We start from the raw sequence: 18,122 nt of genomic DNA, 5'->3' as shown, positions 1-18,122 counted from the left end.
GTGAGGGAAGTGAGCTATCGAGGGGCCAGCTGGCCAAATCAAAGTCTGTTAGGGTGGGAGCTGAGCAGAGGCCCATCATTTCTCAGCGTGCACTCCCTGAGCAGACAAAGGAGGTCCTAGTCCCAGTCAGGACTCCTGGAGATGCAAGTAGATGGGTCAGGACAGGTCCTTGTGACCCCCGCCCCCACGTGTGAGGTGCTGGCCATCAGGGGAAGCTACTCCTATGAGAAGATTCCGTCTCTCACTCACACTTTTTGTTGTTGTTGTTTATTCATTTATTTTGAGAGAGAGAGAGCACGAGCAAGGGAGGGCAGAGGGAGAAGGAGAGAGAATCCCAACCAGGCTCTGCACTGTCGGCACAGAGCCCTACTCGAGGCTCAAACTCACAAACCATGAGATCATGACTTTAGCTGAAATCAAGAGTCAGACGCTTAACCAACCGAGCCACGCAGGTGCTCCTCACACCTTTCATGCTGCTTGCTTAGGGCAACTAGGTGGCAGGAGAACAGAACCCCTTCCCCCAGGGCTGGACTTGTCATCTACTCTGCTGAAGGGCGGAACTGGACCCCTGACTGGCCAAGGCCTGTGCGAGGACAGGCTGGCTGTCCCTGAAGTAGACGCTTAAGAGGCAGCACCCCAAGCATGGTGTCAAAGGGACAGGCTTTTCCAGTTCAGGGCAGGATGCGCAAGCTCTCTGTCCCTTTGGCCCCACCTGGACATCTGCATCAGGCCTTCAGGAATAAGTGGGGGGGAAAGGACTGACTTGTGTGCTGTGCCTCGGTGGTGAAGGGTGCACTGAAGTGGGACACGGGCCTTTGCCTGCTCTCCTGTCCCTCCCTCCCAGCTTCCCCAGGTCTGCCCCGATTGCATTAAACTTAGAGGGAAAAACAGGGCACAGGGAAGCAGGCTTGTCAGCAAGACCTCTGAGGTCATCTCTGGTCTCAAATACCTCATCATCTATAAGGACAGAATCTTATTAAAGGGAGTGAAGAAGGGCAGGACTGTGGAAGGAAAGAAGGGAGAGAGGGGCAAGGTGAGAAGAAGGGGTTCCCCTCCTATTCTGCCCTCTCTAGCCGGGTTCAGTCCTTCCCCTGTTTATGGGGAGGGAAGGAGTGCAGAGCATCCCAGGGTCCCAGGGGAGTGAGACACAGGCAGTTTTTAGCCTTAGCTGGGCTCAGCCCCCCACCCCCACCCCGTGAGCTGCTAGCCACCCACACAGACATACACACTTTTTCTCATTCCTGGGGCTTTAGGATAGGGCTGTGAAGACGCAGCGATAGTGAACTAGTGGGATGAGCTCTGCCCCCACTTCCTCTCTGCTTTGGACCATTTTTCCAAAATAAGTGACAAGGTTGGGCTTTCTCTCCGAGGAGGGCTCCCCCTCCCTATCCAGGTGTCAGTGTTTCTTTTCTCTTCCAGTCCGTTTCCTGGCTCCGTGCACAGGAACCGCACGTGCATCACCTACCACACGCAGGGGCACACACCTCTACTGGGTCACTCACTCACACCAGGGCGCAGGCCACAAAAATCTCTGCACTTGGAGATGCATCCTCTGATGCCTGAGTCAATCAAATGCTTGAATCAGAGGTTCCCACCACCTTTTCCTCCCTCTGCCTCCACTGCTTTCCTTCCTGAGACTCTCTGGCCTTTCTTCCTTCCTCCCCAATCGTGCCCTGAAGGCCAGAGCCTGAAGGTCTCCTCCGTCTGGGCAGCTCCAGCCCAGGAGGAATTCTTACCAGCACGTGCAGGGTTGGGGCTTAGGGCTCAGGGCTGGGCTGGAGGCTGAGAGGAGGGGCGTCCAGGAGGGAGGAAATGGGGCTGTTGATCTTGAGACTGGACGCTCTGCGGGAGTGGGATGAAAGAAGGTTCAGCAACCTTCCCTCCAGTCAGTCCCATCTCTTGGTTGACTGGGCTTCCTACCCACCCAACTTCAGCTTTGCCTGGGGAGGAGGGGCAGGGCAGGGACAGCAGCCTTCCTGGGCCTGGGAGCCTGCCCCACCAAGTCAGGGCTTACAGGGGAGCTTGGGGAGGGGCAGGAAGGGCAGGAGAAGATGAGCTGACCCAATGTTCCCACTGGCACAGCCACCTGGCTTTTTTCTTCATTCACCAGAGGGAGAGACAGGAAGAAGAGGCTGGAAAGAAGGCAAAGGAGAAAGGGGAAGAAAGGAGAAAGGGGAAAGAGGAGAGAAGTCTGGCAACAGCAGACACAGGCTGAAAGACCAGAGCAAACAGTGACCAAGGCTCCAGGCCCTGGTGGGTCATGGGGGTGGCTGCCCTCCAGCCCCTGAGGCTCCTCTNGCCTGCAGGGCCCTGGACAGAGAGGGAAGGCAAGAAAGAGGACCATGGAGGACGCACTGTGCCGAAGGAGCTCAGCTCTGGAACAGAAGGCCCGGATCCAAGCCTCATCTCTGCCACTTACTGTGTGACCCCAGCAAGTCACAGAACCCTTTGAACCTGTTTTCCTCTTCTGTCAGGTGAGAATAATTATCTCAGCGTTGTCATGAGAGGGGCATTCAACAAGGAGCAGCAACTGTAGTCATTAGAGTCCCTTGGGGCGGGGGAGGGGGCAAAGGGGTGAACAGCTGGGAGAAGCCCCCCTCACCATCACAGGGTCCACACTGCCGGCCTGGCCTCTAGCCATGGCGCTCTGGGTGACTCTCCCCTCCTTATTCCGCTCCCAGCCACCCCCCTCACAAGGTGACAGTGATAAAGACTCTGAAACTGAAATAAGGACAGGAAAGGGAACAAAAGAGAGCAGGGATCTGGTGGGGAAAAGCAGCAAAGAGGGTCTAGCACCCAGCCCTGTATCTGGCGTGCAGCAGGCACACGACAGGAATATTTGCTGAGAGAACGCGGTGGTGGGGAGGAGGCCGGACCGGTGTATCCAGCGTCCACAGGAGCAGGTTGGACGGAGCCATCAATAGCACTGGGAGGCAGAAAGGGATGGAGACTTGGAACAAATAGAGCTGGCAAGCCATAGAGGCTGGAGCCAGATGCTGTGAGGCTGCTCCTCTGGTGGCCCATCCCACCCCCCCACTCCCTCGGCCTAGGCCCCCTCCAAGTCCTGCCACTTCTCACAGCCTCTCAGTCTCTGCGGGCAGCCTGGAGTCTCTGTGCGGGCTGGCAGGCTCAGGATGGGCCCTGCTGGCCTCCTCCTCCTCTTCCTTGTCTGGCTCCGGAAGCTTCTGCAGGTCCGAGTACAGCACACAGGCATCGTCCCGCGACACATACTCCCAGCCAGTCTCCCGCACGTGGAAAAGGTCTACAGAACCCCCGGAGTAGGCATCGCGGTGGGTGGCATGGGCCACGGCACAACGAGCCAGGGCATAGGCTTCCTGGGGGGTCATGTCGTAGCGGTAGCCGCGGTCTAGCACGCCGTAGGCATAGGGAGATCCAGAGCCCACCGAGAAGATGTTCCCTTGCAGGCGGGTGCCGTCACTGTAGACATAGAAGAGGACAGGGCCAGAGCGGTCCCAGCCACACAGGGCAGTGGCCACACACAGATCCAGGCCCCGGTAGCAGGACATCATGGTTGACAAGAGCTTGGCGGCACCGGCCACACTGGGCAGCTGGCCCTCCCTCAGTGCCCGAAGCCGCAGCTCCCGCTGTAGCACGCGGTACCATATGGCACAGTCGGCCGAGGTGCCGGAGGTGGTGCCCAGGAGGTGCTGGTGCACAGGGATGATCTTGCGTGAGGCTGGGCATGCCACATAGTTGCCGCAGGAAGAACGTGTGTCCGCAGCGGCGATGACTCCGTGCCGGAAGCGGAAGGCCAAGGTGGTGGTGCCGTGGGCCAGCCTGGGGCCGTGGATCTGCAGGAAGGTTTGAGGATCGCAGCCTCGGGGCACAGCCCAGGCGCCAGCCCGAGGCAGGTGAGGCGATGGTCCCTGGGTGTTGGGGGCCTGCCACTTGCACACATCCTGCAGAGCCATCCCTGGGGCTGAGTGCTGGTTGGAAGGAACAAGGCAGGGATTTGTGGGCTGGAGTCAAGTGGGGAAGGAGACGCTAAAGAGAAGCTGGGCTGCAGCCAGAACTGGTGAGGGAGGCATGTGATCTATGGCTTCACTTCTCCCTACCCCCAAATCAGGCTTTGGGACTGGCTGAGAAGCAGCCTCCTCCTCCTCAGAGGATTGCTAAGGGGAGACAGGACGAGGCTGGTGAAGTCTCCACTGTTGGGAAGACGCTACTCGTGACACACCAGAGCGTCACCCAAGGAGTCTGCTGTCCATCATCTTCCAAGCACCTGGAGCGGAGTGAGGTCTGGGGTAACCTCAAAGAAAGGGAGGCATGGATGGAAGGAGCACATCAGGGTCCTTCATGTTTTTCCTGTGGGGCCCATTGGGCATGCAAAGACAGATAAAGCTCTGTCCCTGCCCAGATGGAGGGTAAAGAGCCTAGGAGTAGGTAAAGACAAGTTCTTTCTGATGGAATCAGAATAGCGTGCTGTGAGGGGCACCTGTCTGGCTCAGCTGGTAGAGCATGTGACTCTTGATCTCAGGGTTGTCAGTTTGAGCCCCATATTGGACGTAGAGCTTACTTTAAAAAAATAATAATAATAGAGTGCCGTGGGTCCACCAAGGCAGGAGTCTTTGCTGTTGGGTTCTCCCTTCAGGGGTTTGGACCCAGGGAACTATAATGCTCAGCTCACACTTTCACTTTCTAGTCAGGTGGGGGAAAAGAAATGGACCTAGACCAAGAGAAAAGGTGGTTATTTTTTTAAGTTTATTTATTTATTATGAGAGAGAGAGAGAACAAGCGGGGGAGGGGCAGAGGGAAGGAGAGACAGAATCCTTAGCAGGCTCTGAGCCATCACCACAGAACCCAGCTCAAGTTCAGGAACCATGAGATCATGACCTGAGCTGAGATCAAGAAGCGGCCGCTTAACCCATTGAGCCACCCAGGGTCCCCAAGAAAGTCTTATGTGAGGAGGAGGGGAGATCAAATACCTTCCACAAAGGCAAGGTATGGAGGGGCCAGGGTGAAGGAACCTAGACTGTAGAGCTCTCTTTCTCCTCTGCTTTGGAGGTGAATATGAACTTCCATCTGCATAAAGACAGCCTTCCTGACAGTTCTCTGGCAGTATAGCTTCTCTGATTATGTAAAAGTTCTGAGGATGTAGCTGAGAGCATCTAATGGCCTTCCCTCTCCCCGTCCCCCTTCTGTCCAATAGTTCACAATAGCAAGAGAGTTAGTTTGTAATTCCAAGGCAAGAGAAACAACAGACCTTGTCCCCACAATGCTGAGTCTAAGTCTTAGACCACCAGGGATGGTCAAAGGGTGGAGTTAGTAGATCCTGACAGCTGGCCTTTCAGAAAGACAAAGTAGATTGGGACAGAGTGGCAAGCTGCAACTACATCCAGCACCATCTGGAATATATTTTACCAAACACTGCAGCTCAAAGTGGTGCTGTGGAAATGGGTTTAGTCAAAGAAACAGACCTGCACACAAGAGAAAGATCCCGGACCCTCCACATGCCATGATGGCAGGGCCATGGAGTCACTACTAATGGCAAGTGCAAACATGTGTTGGGAAGACTGGAGAAACCAGGAGGTCCCACTAAAGTCCAACCAGTCTTTCTCCCTTCTTTCCCCCTCTCTTACTGGACAGATAAGGATGTCTCCTGTTTTGTTTAATTTTTTTAAATGTTTATTTTTGAGAGAGAGAGAAAGCACAAGCAGGAGAGGGGCAGAAAGAGAGGGAGATGCAGAATCTGAAGCAGGCTCCAGGCTACGAGCTGTCAACACAGAGCCAGACATGGGGCTCGAACCTACAAACCATGAGATCATGACCTGAGCCAAAATCAAGAGTCAGATGCTTAACCAACTAAGCCACCCAGGTGCCCTGGAAAGTCTTCTGTTTTAAAAGACTAAGCCTTGGGGGTGCCTGGGTGGCTCAGTTGGTTAAGCGTCTGACTTCTGCTCAGGTCATGATCTCATGGTTTGTGGGTTTGAGCCCCGCATCAGGCTCTGTGCTGACAGCCAGCTCAGAGCCTGGAGCCTGTTTCAGATTCTGTATCTCCGTCTCTCTCTGCCCCTCCCCTGCTCATGCTGTCTCTCTCCCTCTCTCAGAAATAAATAAAACATAAAAAAAAAAAAAAGACTAAGCCTTAGATGTTTCATATATGAAAGGATTGTCACCTCCCTAGGTCAAGCCATTCTCAAGATCTAGACAGTTGAGAGGTGCCTGGGTGGCTCAGTCGGTTAAGCGTCCAACTTCGGCTCAGGTCATGATCTCATGGTTTGTGGGTTCGAGCCCCACGTCCGGCTCTGTGCTGACAGCTAGCTCAGAGCCTGGAGCCTGTTTCGGATTCTGTACCCCCCCTCTCTCTCTGACCCTCCCCTGCTCACGCTGCCTCTCTCAGAAATAAGTAAAACATTTAAAACAAAAAAAAAAAGATCTAGACAGTTGAATGCCTTCTAATTGGCCATCCTCCAGTCTCCGCTCTAATCTTATCCTCCACACTGACATGTTTTCCTAAGGTATCACTCAAATCTTGTGTCTACTCTACTAAGAAACCTTGAAGTGCTACAAGATCAAATCCAAACCACCTTCTCCTCCCCAGACTGGCATTTAGGACCCACTATGGTGAAATCCTGATCCATCCACCCACAACCTCTTTTCATGCTATTCCTAACACATCTCACACTTCTCCTTCATCTACCTTTTTTATCCATTTTAAAAAATATTTTTAATGTTTATTTATTTTCAGAGACAGAGGGGGAGGGAGAGAATGCAAGTGGGGGAGGGGCAGAGAGAGAGGGAGAGAGAGAATCCAAAGCAGGCTCTGTGCTGTCAGCACAGAGCCCAATGTGGGCTCAATCTCATGGATCATGAGATCATGACCTGAGTCAAAATCAAGAGTCAGATGCCTAGGCAAGTAAGCCACCCAGAAACCCCTTTACTATTTACTTTTAAGTAATCTCTATACCCAGTGTGGGGTTCAAACTTACAGCCTCAAGATAAAGATTCAAACACTCTATCAAATGACCCAGCCAGGAGCCCCTCCCCTCTATCTATATGAACCCTATCCTTCAAAGCCTGACTTAAGTACCATTATTCTGAAAATCCTTCCCAGGTCTGGTCTGAGAGAGGAGAGGCTGTTGGTTTGAGGAGTAATGGGACCGAGTGGTATTTAGGGAAATGAATCCACACCTCGGCAAAGCCTTCCTGGTCTCCCAATCTGTATGAATCTCCTCTCTCACCTCTGAACTACAATACTTATCATTTTTTTTCTCCTTCAAGCCCACTTTATTGAGATAAAACTGACATATGACATTGTGTAAGTGTAAGGTGTACAACGTGATGATCTGACACGTGTATATATTGCAAAATATTTACCACAATAAGGTTAGTTAATACATCCTTCACTTCACATAATTAACCATTTTTGTGGTGGTAGTGGTGGTGGTGAGAACATTTAAAATCTACTCTCTTGGGGTGCCTGGGTGGCTCAGTCGGTTGAGCGTCCGACTTCGGCTCAGGTCATGATCTCGCGGTTCGTGGGTTTGAGCCCCGCATCAGGCTCTGTGCTGACAGCTAGCTCAGAGCCTGGAGCCTGTTTTGGATTCTGTGCCTCCCTCTCTCTCTGATCCTCCCCTGCTCATGCTGTCTCTATCTCTCTCTCAAAAAAATAAAAATAAAAATATTTTTAAAAAAATAAATAAAATAAAATAAAATCTACTATCTTAAGGTTGCCTGGGTGGCTCAGTCGGTTAAGCATCTGACTTCGGCTCAGGTCATGAGCTCATGGTTTGTGAGTTCAAGCCCCACATTGGGCTCTGTGCTGACAGTTCAGAGCCTGGAGCCTGTTTCGGATTCTGTGTCCCCTGTCTCTTTGCACCTACCCTGCTCACAATCTGTCTCCCTCTCTCTTTCTCAAAAAATAAACATTTAAAAAAATCTATTCTCTTAGCAACGTTTAAGTATACAATACAATATGGCATCATTAATTATAGTCACAATGTTGTATATTTGATTTCCAGAACTTAATTTTCTCATAACTGGAAGTGTGTACCCTTTGACCAACATCTCCCCATTTCCCCTACCACACAACCCCCCATAACCACCAATCCATTCTCTGTTTCTACAAGTTTGGCTTTGTTAGAGTCCACATATAAGTGAGATCATACAGTGTTTGTCTTTCTCTGTGTGACATATCTCTCTATATATACAGATACAGATAGCTATAGAGACAGGTGATATACATGTATCTATGTCTGTCTATCTATCCATCTATCTATCTATCTATTGAACCAATGTAAGTTAAGTTGGAAACAGATTACAGAAGGCCTTGAATGCCATGCTAAGCTGCTGAATTTTACAGAACATATTTAAGCTGACAAGTGATAAGATGAAGGGAGTGTTTGAGACACCTGGGTTGCTCAGTTGGTTAAGCATCTGACTCTTGATTTGGGCTCAACTCATGATCTTGTGGTTTGTGATTTCGAGCCCCGCATGAGGCTCTGCACTGTGTCAAGGTGGAGCCTGCTTGGAGGTCTCTCTCTCTCTCTCTCTCTCTCTTTCTCTCTCTCTCTCTCTCTCTGCCCCTACCCTGTGTGCTCTCTCTCTCAAAATAAATACACTTTTTAAATTAGAAGAAAAAAGATTAAGAGAGTGTTTTGGAAAATCAATCTAGTGCTGTGCAAAATGAATTAGAGACTACACTTTGGGCCCCGAAAATCAGGTAAGAGAATATTCAGTAATCAGGAATGAGGAAATAAGAAGCCAAAGGTGGTATCAGTTGCAATGAAAAAGAACGTGAGAAGCATTGTAGAGGAAAAATCAACAGGACTTGACAACTTACTGAATGTGGAAGAAAAGAAGGTGAGTTGTCAAAGAGGAGCCAGGGCTTCAAGCCTCTGTGACTGGAAGAACATTGTTGTCATTCTCTCACGTATTCATTTGGCAAGCATTTCCTAAGCATACAGTGGGTGCAGAGATGAATAGTGCAGAAATACCTGTCTTTAGAAACTCACAATCAATTAGGAGATAAATGTACACTTAACAGCTCAGTAAAACGCAAAAGTGTCTTCAGAGTCGTACAAATGCTATCAGTGGCAGTGTGAAGGAACCACAGGGAAAAGGCAGACGGAGGACTAGTTGCATTGCAGGGGGGACTGCAAAATAATACCTGATCTATAAACAGAGGCACTCCGCATTTTCCACACCATCCAAGTGTGAGACGCAGATAAAGATCTTCTGCTTTATTACATTCTGATGGTTGGGCTTGGAAAGGGTTGCCAAATTTCAGCATTAAAAATACAACATATGCAGAGTCTACTGGGGAAGAGGAGGGGCTGAGTTGGGCATCAGAGGAAAGTAGAATTTAGATATTGATGGATGTTGCTGCTGGAATCCAACAAGAAAGGCCAGATACTGACTTCATAGAACCATAAAGCAGGAGGCAACATTTCATACCTTTGCCCACTTCCTTGTTTGTTATGGGTCCCAAAAGGGTTGAAAAATGGAGGTGGGTGGAGAGAGGGAAAGACAATGATAAATACCACATTCCTGTATTAATAAAGAGCTTGTCTTAGCAAGCTTAAGTTAGAGAATCTCTTGGTACATCTTTATAGAGCGTCAACCCTCCTCCAGGCTCTGAGATGGTAAATGACTATTGACTCAGTTATTCGCAGCTGAATTGAGAATCTAGTTTGTGGATTAACTGAGGCCCGTACTTTTCCTTCTTTTTTCTTCACCTTTGGCAATACATTACTTATTAGCATTTCCACCACAGGGTGGGAGTAAGGAGAATATTAAATCTTAAAAATTGGTTACAGAATGTGGATAGTGTGGTGATTAATGTTACCGAACAACAAGAGGTACAGCACTTTTATTTTGTTGCAGTTTTTACCAAAAACTACTGTGGTTTAAACTAACTGCACAAGAAAAATGGCCTCAGAGTAGATCATTATTTTACCCAGTATTAGAGGATGCCCTTAAACAAAATGGCAACGTCAGTCGCGTTAATAGGATGCTAAAGCCGCAAAGATGTAAAGTACTGCTTGGACACCCGGCAGGGAGGGGACGACTTAGAGTTAAGGGTTCTGAACGGATTTTCAACTAGTCACGCCCATCTCAAAGATGGCCGGCCTCACTTCCCTCACGCAACATGGACGTTTCCGATCTCATCCTATAAATTGTAGGTTAATTTAATCCAGTACTGCTTGCATGACTAAACTCAAGATGACAACAACATCCCTTTGAAAGTTAGAATAGGTTAACCCATTTATTTATTTATTTATTTATTTATTTATTTTTTTACCCTTCCGTGAATACAGTCCCCTTGCGTCTGGCTCTTGTTTTTGGAGGCGTGGTTGCCAGGAGTTAAAATGGTTCCTCCCTGGAATAGCTTTAATAGGAAGTGAAGCTGTGACGGCGAAGCGTTGCCCTGCTCTCTGGTAGGCGTTCTCGCCGGGAGGTCCTTGTGCCCTTACTAAACATGGCGCTGGCCAGCGTGTTGGAGAGGCCGCTGCCGGTGAACGGGCTCGGGTTTTTCGGACTCGGGGGTCGTGCGGATCTGCTGGACCTGGGTCCAGGGAGTCCCAACGATGGGCTGAGCCTGGCCGCGCCCCACCGGGGTGTCTCAGAGGAGCCGAGAATCGAAATGCTTCATGGAACCACCACCCTGGCCTTCAAGGTGCGGACGCAACCGCCGCGCCGGGCTGAGTCCCGCGCGCCCGCGCCCTTCCTAGCCTCTCAGCTAGACTGGAGCCCGCGGGGGGAGCGACCACGAAGCCCAGCGGGAGTCTCGGGCCTGTCGTTCCGATCCCGATGGTTTCGCTGTCTCGTGGCCCTGGATTCTCGCGCCGTAGGACCGTGGGGCCGAGGTTAAGTGGAAGAAGAAACCGAGGCTGCTTGGGTTGATTGCTAGGCAACCCCAGGTGGCCGGGAAAGGGGAGGCCGCGGCAGCAATGAACACTGGCGGGGGGGCGGATACTGTAACCATTAACCAAAGGTGTTGGAAACTGGGGCTCCGCTAGGCGAGGGTAACCGAAAAGCTGTGTCTTTTGAGGGGGAAGGTTGGTGGGAGGGAGCACTGTAGTGAGAGCCAGACGATTGGGATTCCTGAGCCAGCTTTGCAATAACTAGCTCTACGATCTTGGACAAGTCATTCGAGCTCATTGAACTTCTTTCCTGATCTATAAAATGAAATTGGAAGTTAATACTGGTTATACCTATGTCCAGGGATTGATGTGAAGTTTAGTTATTAGTAATATGTGGAAAGCATATTGTGAAGTGTAAACCGACAGAGAAAGAGATGTTCTGCGTCTCCATTGATGCAAAAAGAAATGTCAAGATGTTTCTGTGGTCTGATGTGGCCTGCTTTGTTTTCCTCTGATCTTAACAGTTTCAACATGGAGTCATTGTTGCAGCGGACTCTCGGGCCACTGCGGGGGCCTATATAGCCTCCCAGACAGTAAAGAAGGTGATAGAGATCAATCCCTACCTGCTGGGCACCATGGCTGGGGGCGCAGCGGACTGCAGCTTCTGGGAGCGCCTATTGGCTCGTCAGTGTCGAATCTATGAGCTTCGAAACAAGGAACGCATCTCTGTAGCAGCTGCCTCCAAGCTGCTTGCCAACATGGTGTATCAGTACAAAGGCATGGGTCTGTCCATGGGCACCATGATTTGTGGCTGGGATAAGAGAGGCCCCGGTGAGTTAAGTGGCAACACATGGTTCTTGGGCTGACACTACAGAGAGGAGGGGTGGGATGAACTGGTGAATGAAAGGGCTTTGTGTCAGGGCTGAGGATGTATTTATTAGGTTCTTGGCCCTTCTCTGTGTTCAGGGAGGGCACTACAGTGTAGGAGAGGGCATGGAGCTTAGACTAGCTGTGTCATTGACTACCCATGTGACCTTAAACAGTTGCTCATTTTCCCAGTTAGTTTCATCATCTGTTGCATTGGTTAAATGAAGTAATACACGTAAAGCAGGTAGCGTCTGGCACATAATGTTTTTCCTTGTCTTCTCCCGTAAAATAATAAGATCTACAGGGGCGCCTGTGTGCCTCAGTGGGTTGAGCATCTGACTCTTGGTTTTGGCTCAGGCCATGATCTCACAGTTCAAGAGATCAGGCCCCGCGTCAGGCTCTACCCTGGTAGTGTGGATCCTGCTTGGAATTCTCTCTCCTTCTCTCTCTGCCGCTCCCCTGCTTGTATACTCTTTCTCACTCTCTCAAAATAAATAAATAAACTTTAAAATAATAATAATAAGACCGACAAAGAGTGTATTTGAGAGTGAAATTGGAAACTAGACATTAAGAACTCTAGTCAGTGCTTTCTAATAATCATGTGAGCTCCATATGTTATTTAAAATTGTCTAATGGAGGGATATCTGGCTGTCTCAGTCAGTGGAGGATGCAACTCCTGTTCTCAGGGTCGTAAGTTCAAGCCCTATGTTGGTTATAGAGCTTACTTAAAAAAATAATAATTGGGGCACATGGGTGGCTCAGTCAGTTAAGCCCAACTTCAGTTCAGGTCATGATCTTTGGTTTGTGAGTTTGAGCCCCACATTTGTCTCTGTGCTGGATCCTTCTTTAGATTCTGTGTCTCCCTCTCTCTCTGCCCCTCCCCTGCTTATGCTCTCTCTCTCTCTGTCTCAAAAATAAAATTTTAAAAACAATAATTAAAAGTTTTAAAGATTGGGGCGCCTGGGTGGCTTAGTCGGTTAAGCGTCCGACTTTCGCTTAGGTCATGATCTCGCGGTTCGTGGGTTCGAGCCCCGCATCGGGCTCTGTGCTGACTGCCAGCTCAGAGCCTGGAGCCTGTTTCAGTCTGTGACTCCCTCTCTCTCTGACCCTCCCCTGCTCACACTCTCTCTCTCTCCTAGAAATAAATAAAACATTTAAAAAAATTTTTAAAGTTTTAGAGATTGTCTAATGGATATATTTAAAAAGCAAAAAAAGGGGGAAATTAGTTTTAACAACTTATTTAATACAGAATACCTAAAACAGTAACATTTTGGCATGTGTATTAGCCCCCTTTCAAGTGTTGGATAACCGTATGTTCTAGTGACCATTGTGTTAGACAGTGAAATTCTACTATACAATAAGTAGCTACTGTAGGGGCGCCTGGGTGGCTTAGTCGGNAAAAATAAAAAAAAAATAAAAAAAAAAAAAAAAAAAAAAAAAAAGTAGCTACTGTAAAGTTAGTTATATCTCTTCCTTTTTTCCCTTTAGAGAGTCTTTGGTCTAGAAGGGCTTTTGGGGCTCATCCTCTCCTTGCTTGATATAATACCCTAGGATTCTAGGTCCTGTTCTGTCATCTCTGAAAATAAATTCCTTAGCCTTTGTCTCTTTCTAGTATATAGAGACCTTGCTAGGAAGTGCGACTTTGTATCTCATGTCTGTTTCTTTTCAACTTTTTTTTTTTTTAAGTTTTATATATTTGAGTAATCTCTATACCCAACATGGGGTTCAAACTCATGACCCCAAGATCAAGAGTTGCATGCTTCTCTAAATGAGCCAGCCAGGTACCCCAGCTTTTTAACCAGATTTGAATGTCTCTTTAGTCAAGCTGGAATACAGCTAGTCACTTTCTATGTTATTTTCCCCTTCAATACTTGAAGATAGTTTATTCTTTCCTCTTGTTTTTGCTTCGTTTGTTCACCTGCTTGCTGAGTGCCTAGTTTTCCTCTCTCGAACAACTGTAGGATACCTAGCACTTTTTCACTTGCTTTGGAAACTATCAATTCACTACTCAGTGGAGTGCGAGTGAGAAGATTAAAAAGTGGATGTGAGAGAGGAGCTCAGCTTGTTACTTTGAAAATTGAGATGCTTTTTTTTTGAAAGGTGTGAAAGAACAGTTCTATGCATCTTGTGTGGTCGGGGAAGCATTTTGGAAATGTTGCTTTGAACTCTTAGCTATTGGGTTTGTTCTGGGTGGTGGAAGCAGTGTACATTTGTAGGGCTGCTGGCTCATAAGAAAAACCCAAGAAGCTAGAACATAACCAAAATGTGCCTTCTCAAGAAGCCTTTCTGGGATGCCTGGGTGGCTCACACAGTTATGCATCCAGGTTTTGAGGTTTGGTTTGGTTTGGTTTGGTTTAAGTTTATTTATTCTGGGAGAGGGGCAGAGAGAGAGAGGGAGAGAGAATCCCAAGCAGACTCTGCACTGTCAGCATGGAGCCGTGTGGGGCTCAAACTGGTGAACCCATGAGATCATAACCTGAGCCAAAATCAAGAGTCAAATGCTTAACCGACTGAGCCACCCAAGGGCCCATGCATCCAGCTCTTGATCTCAGCTCAGGTCTTGATTTCAGGGTCATGAGTTTAAGCCCTGCATTGGGCTCCACACAGGGCATGGAGCCTACCTTTAAAAAAAAAAAAGCCTTCCTGACAGCCTGTTCCATTCAGGATGAGTCAGCCCCTTACTCTAAGAAGCAGACTGAGACTGAGAGGGGCCCCTGAGTGGCTCAGTCGGTTAAGCATCTGACTCTTGGTTTCGGCTCAGGTCCTGATCTCAGGGTTTTGTGAGTCAGAGTCCCGCCTCGGGCTCCATGCTGACAATGCAGAGCCTGCTTGGGATTCTCTCTCTCTCTCTCTCTCTCTCTCTCTCTCTCTCTCTCTCTCTCCCCCTCCCCCACTCGCACTACCTCTGTCACTTTCAAACTTAAAAAAGATTTTTTTTAAAAAAGCAGATTGACAGGGCGCCTGGGTGGCTTAGTCAGTTAAGCGTCCGACTTTCACTTAGGTCATGATCTCGCGGTTCGTGGGTTCGAACCCCCCGTCGGGCTCTGTGCTGACTGCCAGCTCAGAGCCTGGAGCCTGTTTCAGTCTGTGACTCCCTCTCTCTCTGACCCTCCCCTGCTCACGCTGTCTCTCTCTCTCTCCTAGAAATAAATAAAACATTAAAAAAAATAAATTAAAAAAAATAAAGCAGATTGAGAAGGGATCACAGATTACTTAGTACAAGGCTAAATGAGATGAATGTCGTTTTTAAAAGAATCAGTATGATGTTGAGGGAACTTTGAGAAGGAGGAAAGGATTGCTTCTGATGGGAGGAACTGGTGAAGACTTCATGGATAAGTGGCGGTTGTCCAAGATATACAAATCAGAGAAAGGAAGGCTAGTGAACAAAGCAAGGGAGGAAAGAAGCATGCAGTTTTCGGGGAGTAACTGAAAGCCCAGTTTAATTGGAACTAAGGTTAACTAACTAACTAAGGTTAATTGGAACTAAGAGGAGCACGGACCCATAAAGCCAGAGAGGTAAGCTGGAAGCAGATAGTGAGCCAGCTAGGCAAGCTAGTGGCTGTGGGACTGAGAAGGGGCTAGTTTGGGGTAGATATTGGAATCCGTTGAACCTGAAGACTGCTAAGAGTAGTGGTTCTCTGCTGGCTAGCTTTAGAATCCCCTGAAGAACTTAAAACACAAGCTTCATACTTACTCCCCACCCCAGACCAATTGATAAAGAATACCTGGGGTGAGTCCTGGGCATCTTTTTAAAAAGCTTCCTTAGATGATTCTGATACATAGTGAGAGATGGGAACCACTGAAGTAGGGAAAAGATTAACAACGCCATTGGCAATGTGGGCTGGTGCCGCACAAGAGAGATGAGTTTGGTTGGTGATGGAGAGCCACTGAAAGTATTTGAAGATAGAAAGTTTGAATCTGAACTTGATGACAACGGCATTCTATTGGGAAGGGTGAGCAGGCAGTTGGAATTGATACAAATGTTATTAAAATCTTTGTCTAAATTTTCATCTATACTAACAATCAGCTAACGTCTTCATAAAGGGCCAAATAGTAAATAACTTAGGATTGCAGACCATATGGTCTTTGTCTCAACTGCTTAACTCTCCTGTTTTTGCACAAAAGCTGTCCTAGACAGTAGGGACGCAAACGGGTTTGGCTGTGTTGCAGTAAAACTTTGTGTACGAAAACAGGCAGCAGTGCCCAGTAGAAATAAAATGTGAGTGATGCATGTAATTTTAAATTTTCTAGTAGCTACATCTTAAAAATTAAAAATAAAGGGAAATTAATTTTAATAATATATTTTATTTCGTAGATCCAAATAGATCACGTGTCTAGGGGCCCCCATATTGGATAGTACAGGTCTTTGCAATATGATTTGAAACTCCAGGCTTTCTCCTACTGTATGACATATGTCTTGTCCCCCAGATAGTCTGAAGTTTGAGGCTAGGATTGTTTTAAACCTCTCCCACAGGGCTTGAAGTTCTGTGCTTGAAACCTGTCATTTGGATTATACTTGCTTTTTGGTTATACAACAAGGACAAGAAAGCAGTTACTGTAATGTGAGGTGAGGTGAGATGGTATATTGTAGGATCCTAGAGTCTTTGTTTATTTTGAGAGCGAGAATCCCAAGTAGTCTCCGTGCTGCCCATGCTGAGCCCGATGCGGGACTTGAACCCATGAACCTTGAGATGGTGACTTGAGCCAAAATCAAGAGTCAGTTGCTTAACCGACTGAGCCACCTAGGCACCTCAAAGTGTATTTTCTTGTATATCTGTTGGTCTCCCCCTGGGTTTCAGGAGGGCTAAAGAATTCTTCCTGGAAAATGAATTAGATGTCAGAAGGGGTGGTCATTTTTTTTTTCCCTGCTAATTTCACCTCTCTTTCCAGGCCTCTACTATGTGGACAGTGAAGGAAACCGGATCTCAGGGGCCACCTTCTCTGTAGGATCTGGCTCTGTGTATGCTTATGGGGTCATGGATCGGGGTTACTCCTATGACCTAGAGGTGGAAGAGGCCTATGACCTGGCCCGTCGAGCCATCTACCAAGCCACCTATAGAGATGCCTACTCAGGAGGTGCAGTCAACCTCTATCATGTCCGAGAGGATGGCTGGATCCGAGTCTCCAGTGACAATGTAGCTGATCTACATGACAAATATAGTGGATCTACCCCCTGAAAGAGGGCGGATATGGCTGCTTGCATTACTTGGGGTGACTATTGGTAATGTGGATACAGCTCCCCATCCTATAGTGGAGTGGTCCTCAATTATATTGATAATTTTTTTAAGCTCGGGTGCAGTTGACCTCTATATGTTACCAGTTGTTAATGACCTACTGCTGCAGGGGGTCATTGTTTTACTTTCTCGGATGTTAACATTACACTACTTGACCGCAGTCTGTGTTGTGTCTTTTGTCCACGCTGTCCCTCCTCCAAGCACTTTACAGCCAAATAAGCCAGGACAGTGGGAGGGCACTGACTGTAATTACAGGAAACAGTGGTGTGAAGACATTGTCTAGTGAATACATTAGCATCCCCACTCATGAAGCTAATAACAAAAGAGAAGGAGAGAGAGGCAGGGAGGAGGGAGAGACGCTCTGATTCTGTTTGCAAAGAGATGAAAAGTTGATGAGGTGGAAAGATGCACAGGGCTGTATGAGGCAGAGCTGCGGAGGAAAAAGCTTTCACTTTGTCGTGAGGGGAGGGGAGGCCAGGGCTACTCACAGAGCAGAAAGGTGAATAGGGTGAATCTTGAATCTTAAACCAACTGGGAAGGGGAGGTGTGGACCCTGGAAAAATACACAGATGAGGGTGAAAGCGGTAGTGACCCCAAGCTTGGTGATCCTTGTCCTTCTGGCTCTCCANGGGGGCGGGGGGACAGAGCGGTTGATGGTGGGCTTAGAGCCTCCTGGACAGGAAGCAGCACAGAATTGTCATTGGGACATGTGGGTGGGGAAGAGGCCCTGCTGAGAGCAGAAAGATGGCCGATTTATCACACCCAGCACTGAGGGGCCAGGCTATGATGGCAGCAGATGGTAAGGCCTTCTGTTAAAGAGAACACATAAGCATAGGGGAGATAGAGGAGGTTGATGGGAAAAACCTTTCAAAGATGGGAGAGGAGGGTAGAAAACAACACTACTTTGTTTTTATAGTTAGCAAGAAGGGGAAAAGTCATTGGTGAGGGTGACAACCCAGGATCCTATTTGGAGGCAGAGGAATTTGAGAACTAGGGGAGGGTAAGGCGTCTTCAGCCCTTCTGACTGTGGATACCTTCCCTTCTTGTGCCTTCCCTTCCCCCTCAGCCTCGTGCAGTCGTGTATTGATTGATGAGGGCTGTCGGCTAGGAACTGATCGAGGCTTGTTAATTGCATTTGTCAAATGCAGGGAAATTGGGAATTAGTGAGATTGGAGAAGGGAGTTTGGAAAACAAA

General features: G+C 48.3%; 2 protein-coding genes across 2 annotated transcripts; one reads left to right on the top strand and one right to left on the bottom strand.

Annotated features, from left to right (window-relative positions):
* Nucleotides 1-3,074: 3,074 nt before the first annotated feature.
* On the bottom strand, nucleotides 3,075-3,932 carry PSMB11 (proteasome subunit beta 11). The gene has a single exon (XM_077770245.1). The coding sequence runs from the start codon at nucleotides 3,930-3,932 to the stop codon at nucleotides 3,075-3,077; it is 858 nt and encodes a 285-aa protein (XP_077626371.1).
* Nucleotides 3,933-10,422: 6,490 nt separating this feature from the next.
* On the top strand, nucleotides 10,423-17,087 carry PSMB5 (proteasome 20S subunit beta 5). Its single transcript, XM_077770391.1, has 3 exons — nucleotides 10,423-10,639; nucleotides 11,351-11,657; nucleotides 16,584-17,087. The coding sequence occupies exons 1-3, from the start codon at nucleotides 10,442-10,444 to the stop codon at nucleotides 16,868-16,870; spliced, it is 792 nt and encodes a 263-aa protein (XP_077626517.1). The 5' UTR covers nucleotides 10,423-10,441; the 3' UTR covers nucleotides 16,871-17,087.
* The last annotated feature ends 1,035 nt before the right edge of the window (nucleotides 17,088-18,122 follow it).

Source organism: Crocuta crocuta, unplaced genomic scaffold (assembly GCF_008692635.1).
Source record: "Crocuta crocuta isolate KB4526 unplaced genomic scaffold, BGI_CrCroc_1.0 scaffold175, whole genome shotgun sequence".
NCBI classification, from domain to species: domain Eukaryota; kingdom Metazoa; phylum Chordata; class Mammalia; order Carnivora; family Hyaenidae; genus Crocuta; species Crocuta crocuta.
Note: the sequence above shows the minus strand (reverse complement) of the source record. Positions and strands in the feature narration are given on the sequence as shown.

Bases quoted from the DNA above. Each gene is read 5' to 3' on its own strand.
- PSMB11 (XM_077770245.1), bottom strand. From the start codon at position 3,932: ATGGCTCTGCAGGATGTGTGCAAGTGGCAGGCCCCCAACACCCAGGGA.
- PSMB5 (XM_077770391.1), top strand. From the start codon at position 10,442: ATGGCGCTGGCCAGCGTGTTGGAGAGGCCGCTGCCGGTGAACGGGCTC. The intron at 10,640-11,350 runs GTGCGGACGCAA...TGATCTTAACAG, and splicing joins CCACCACCCTGGCCTTCAAG to TTTCAACATGGAGTCATTGT. The intron at 11,658-16,583 runs GTGAGTTAAGTG...CTCTCTTTCCAG, and splicing joins CTGGGATAAGAGAGGCCCCG to GCCTCTACTATGTGGACAGT.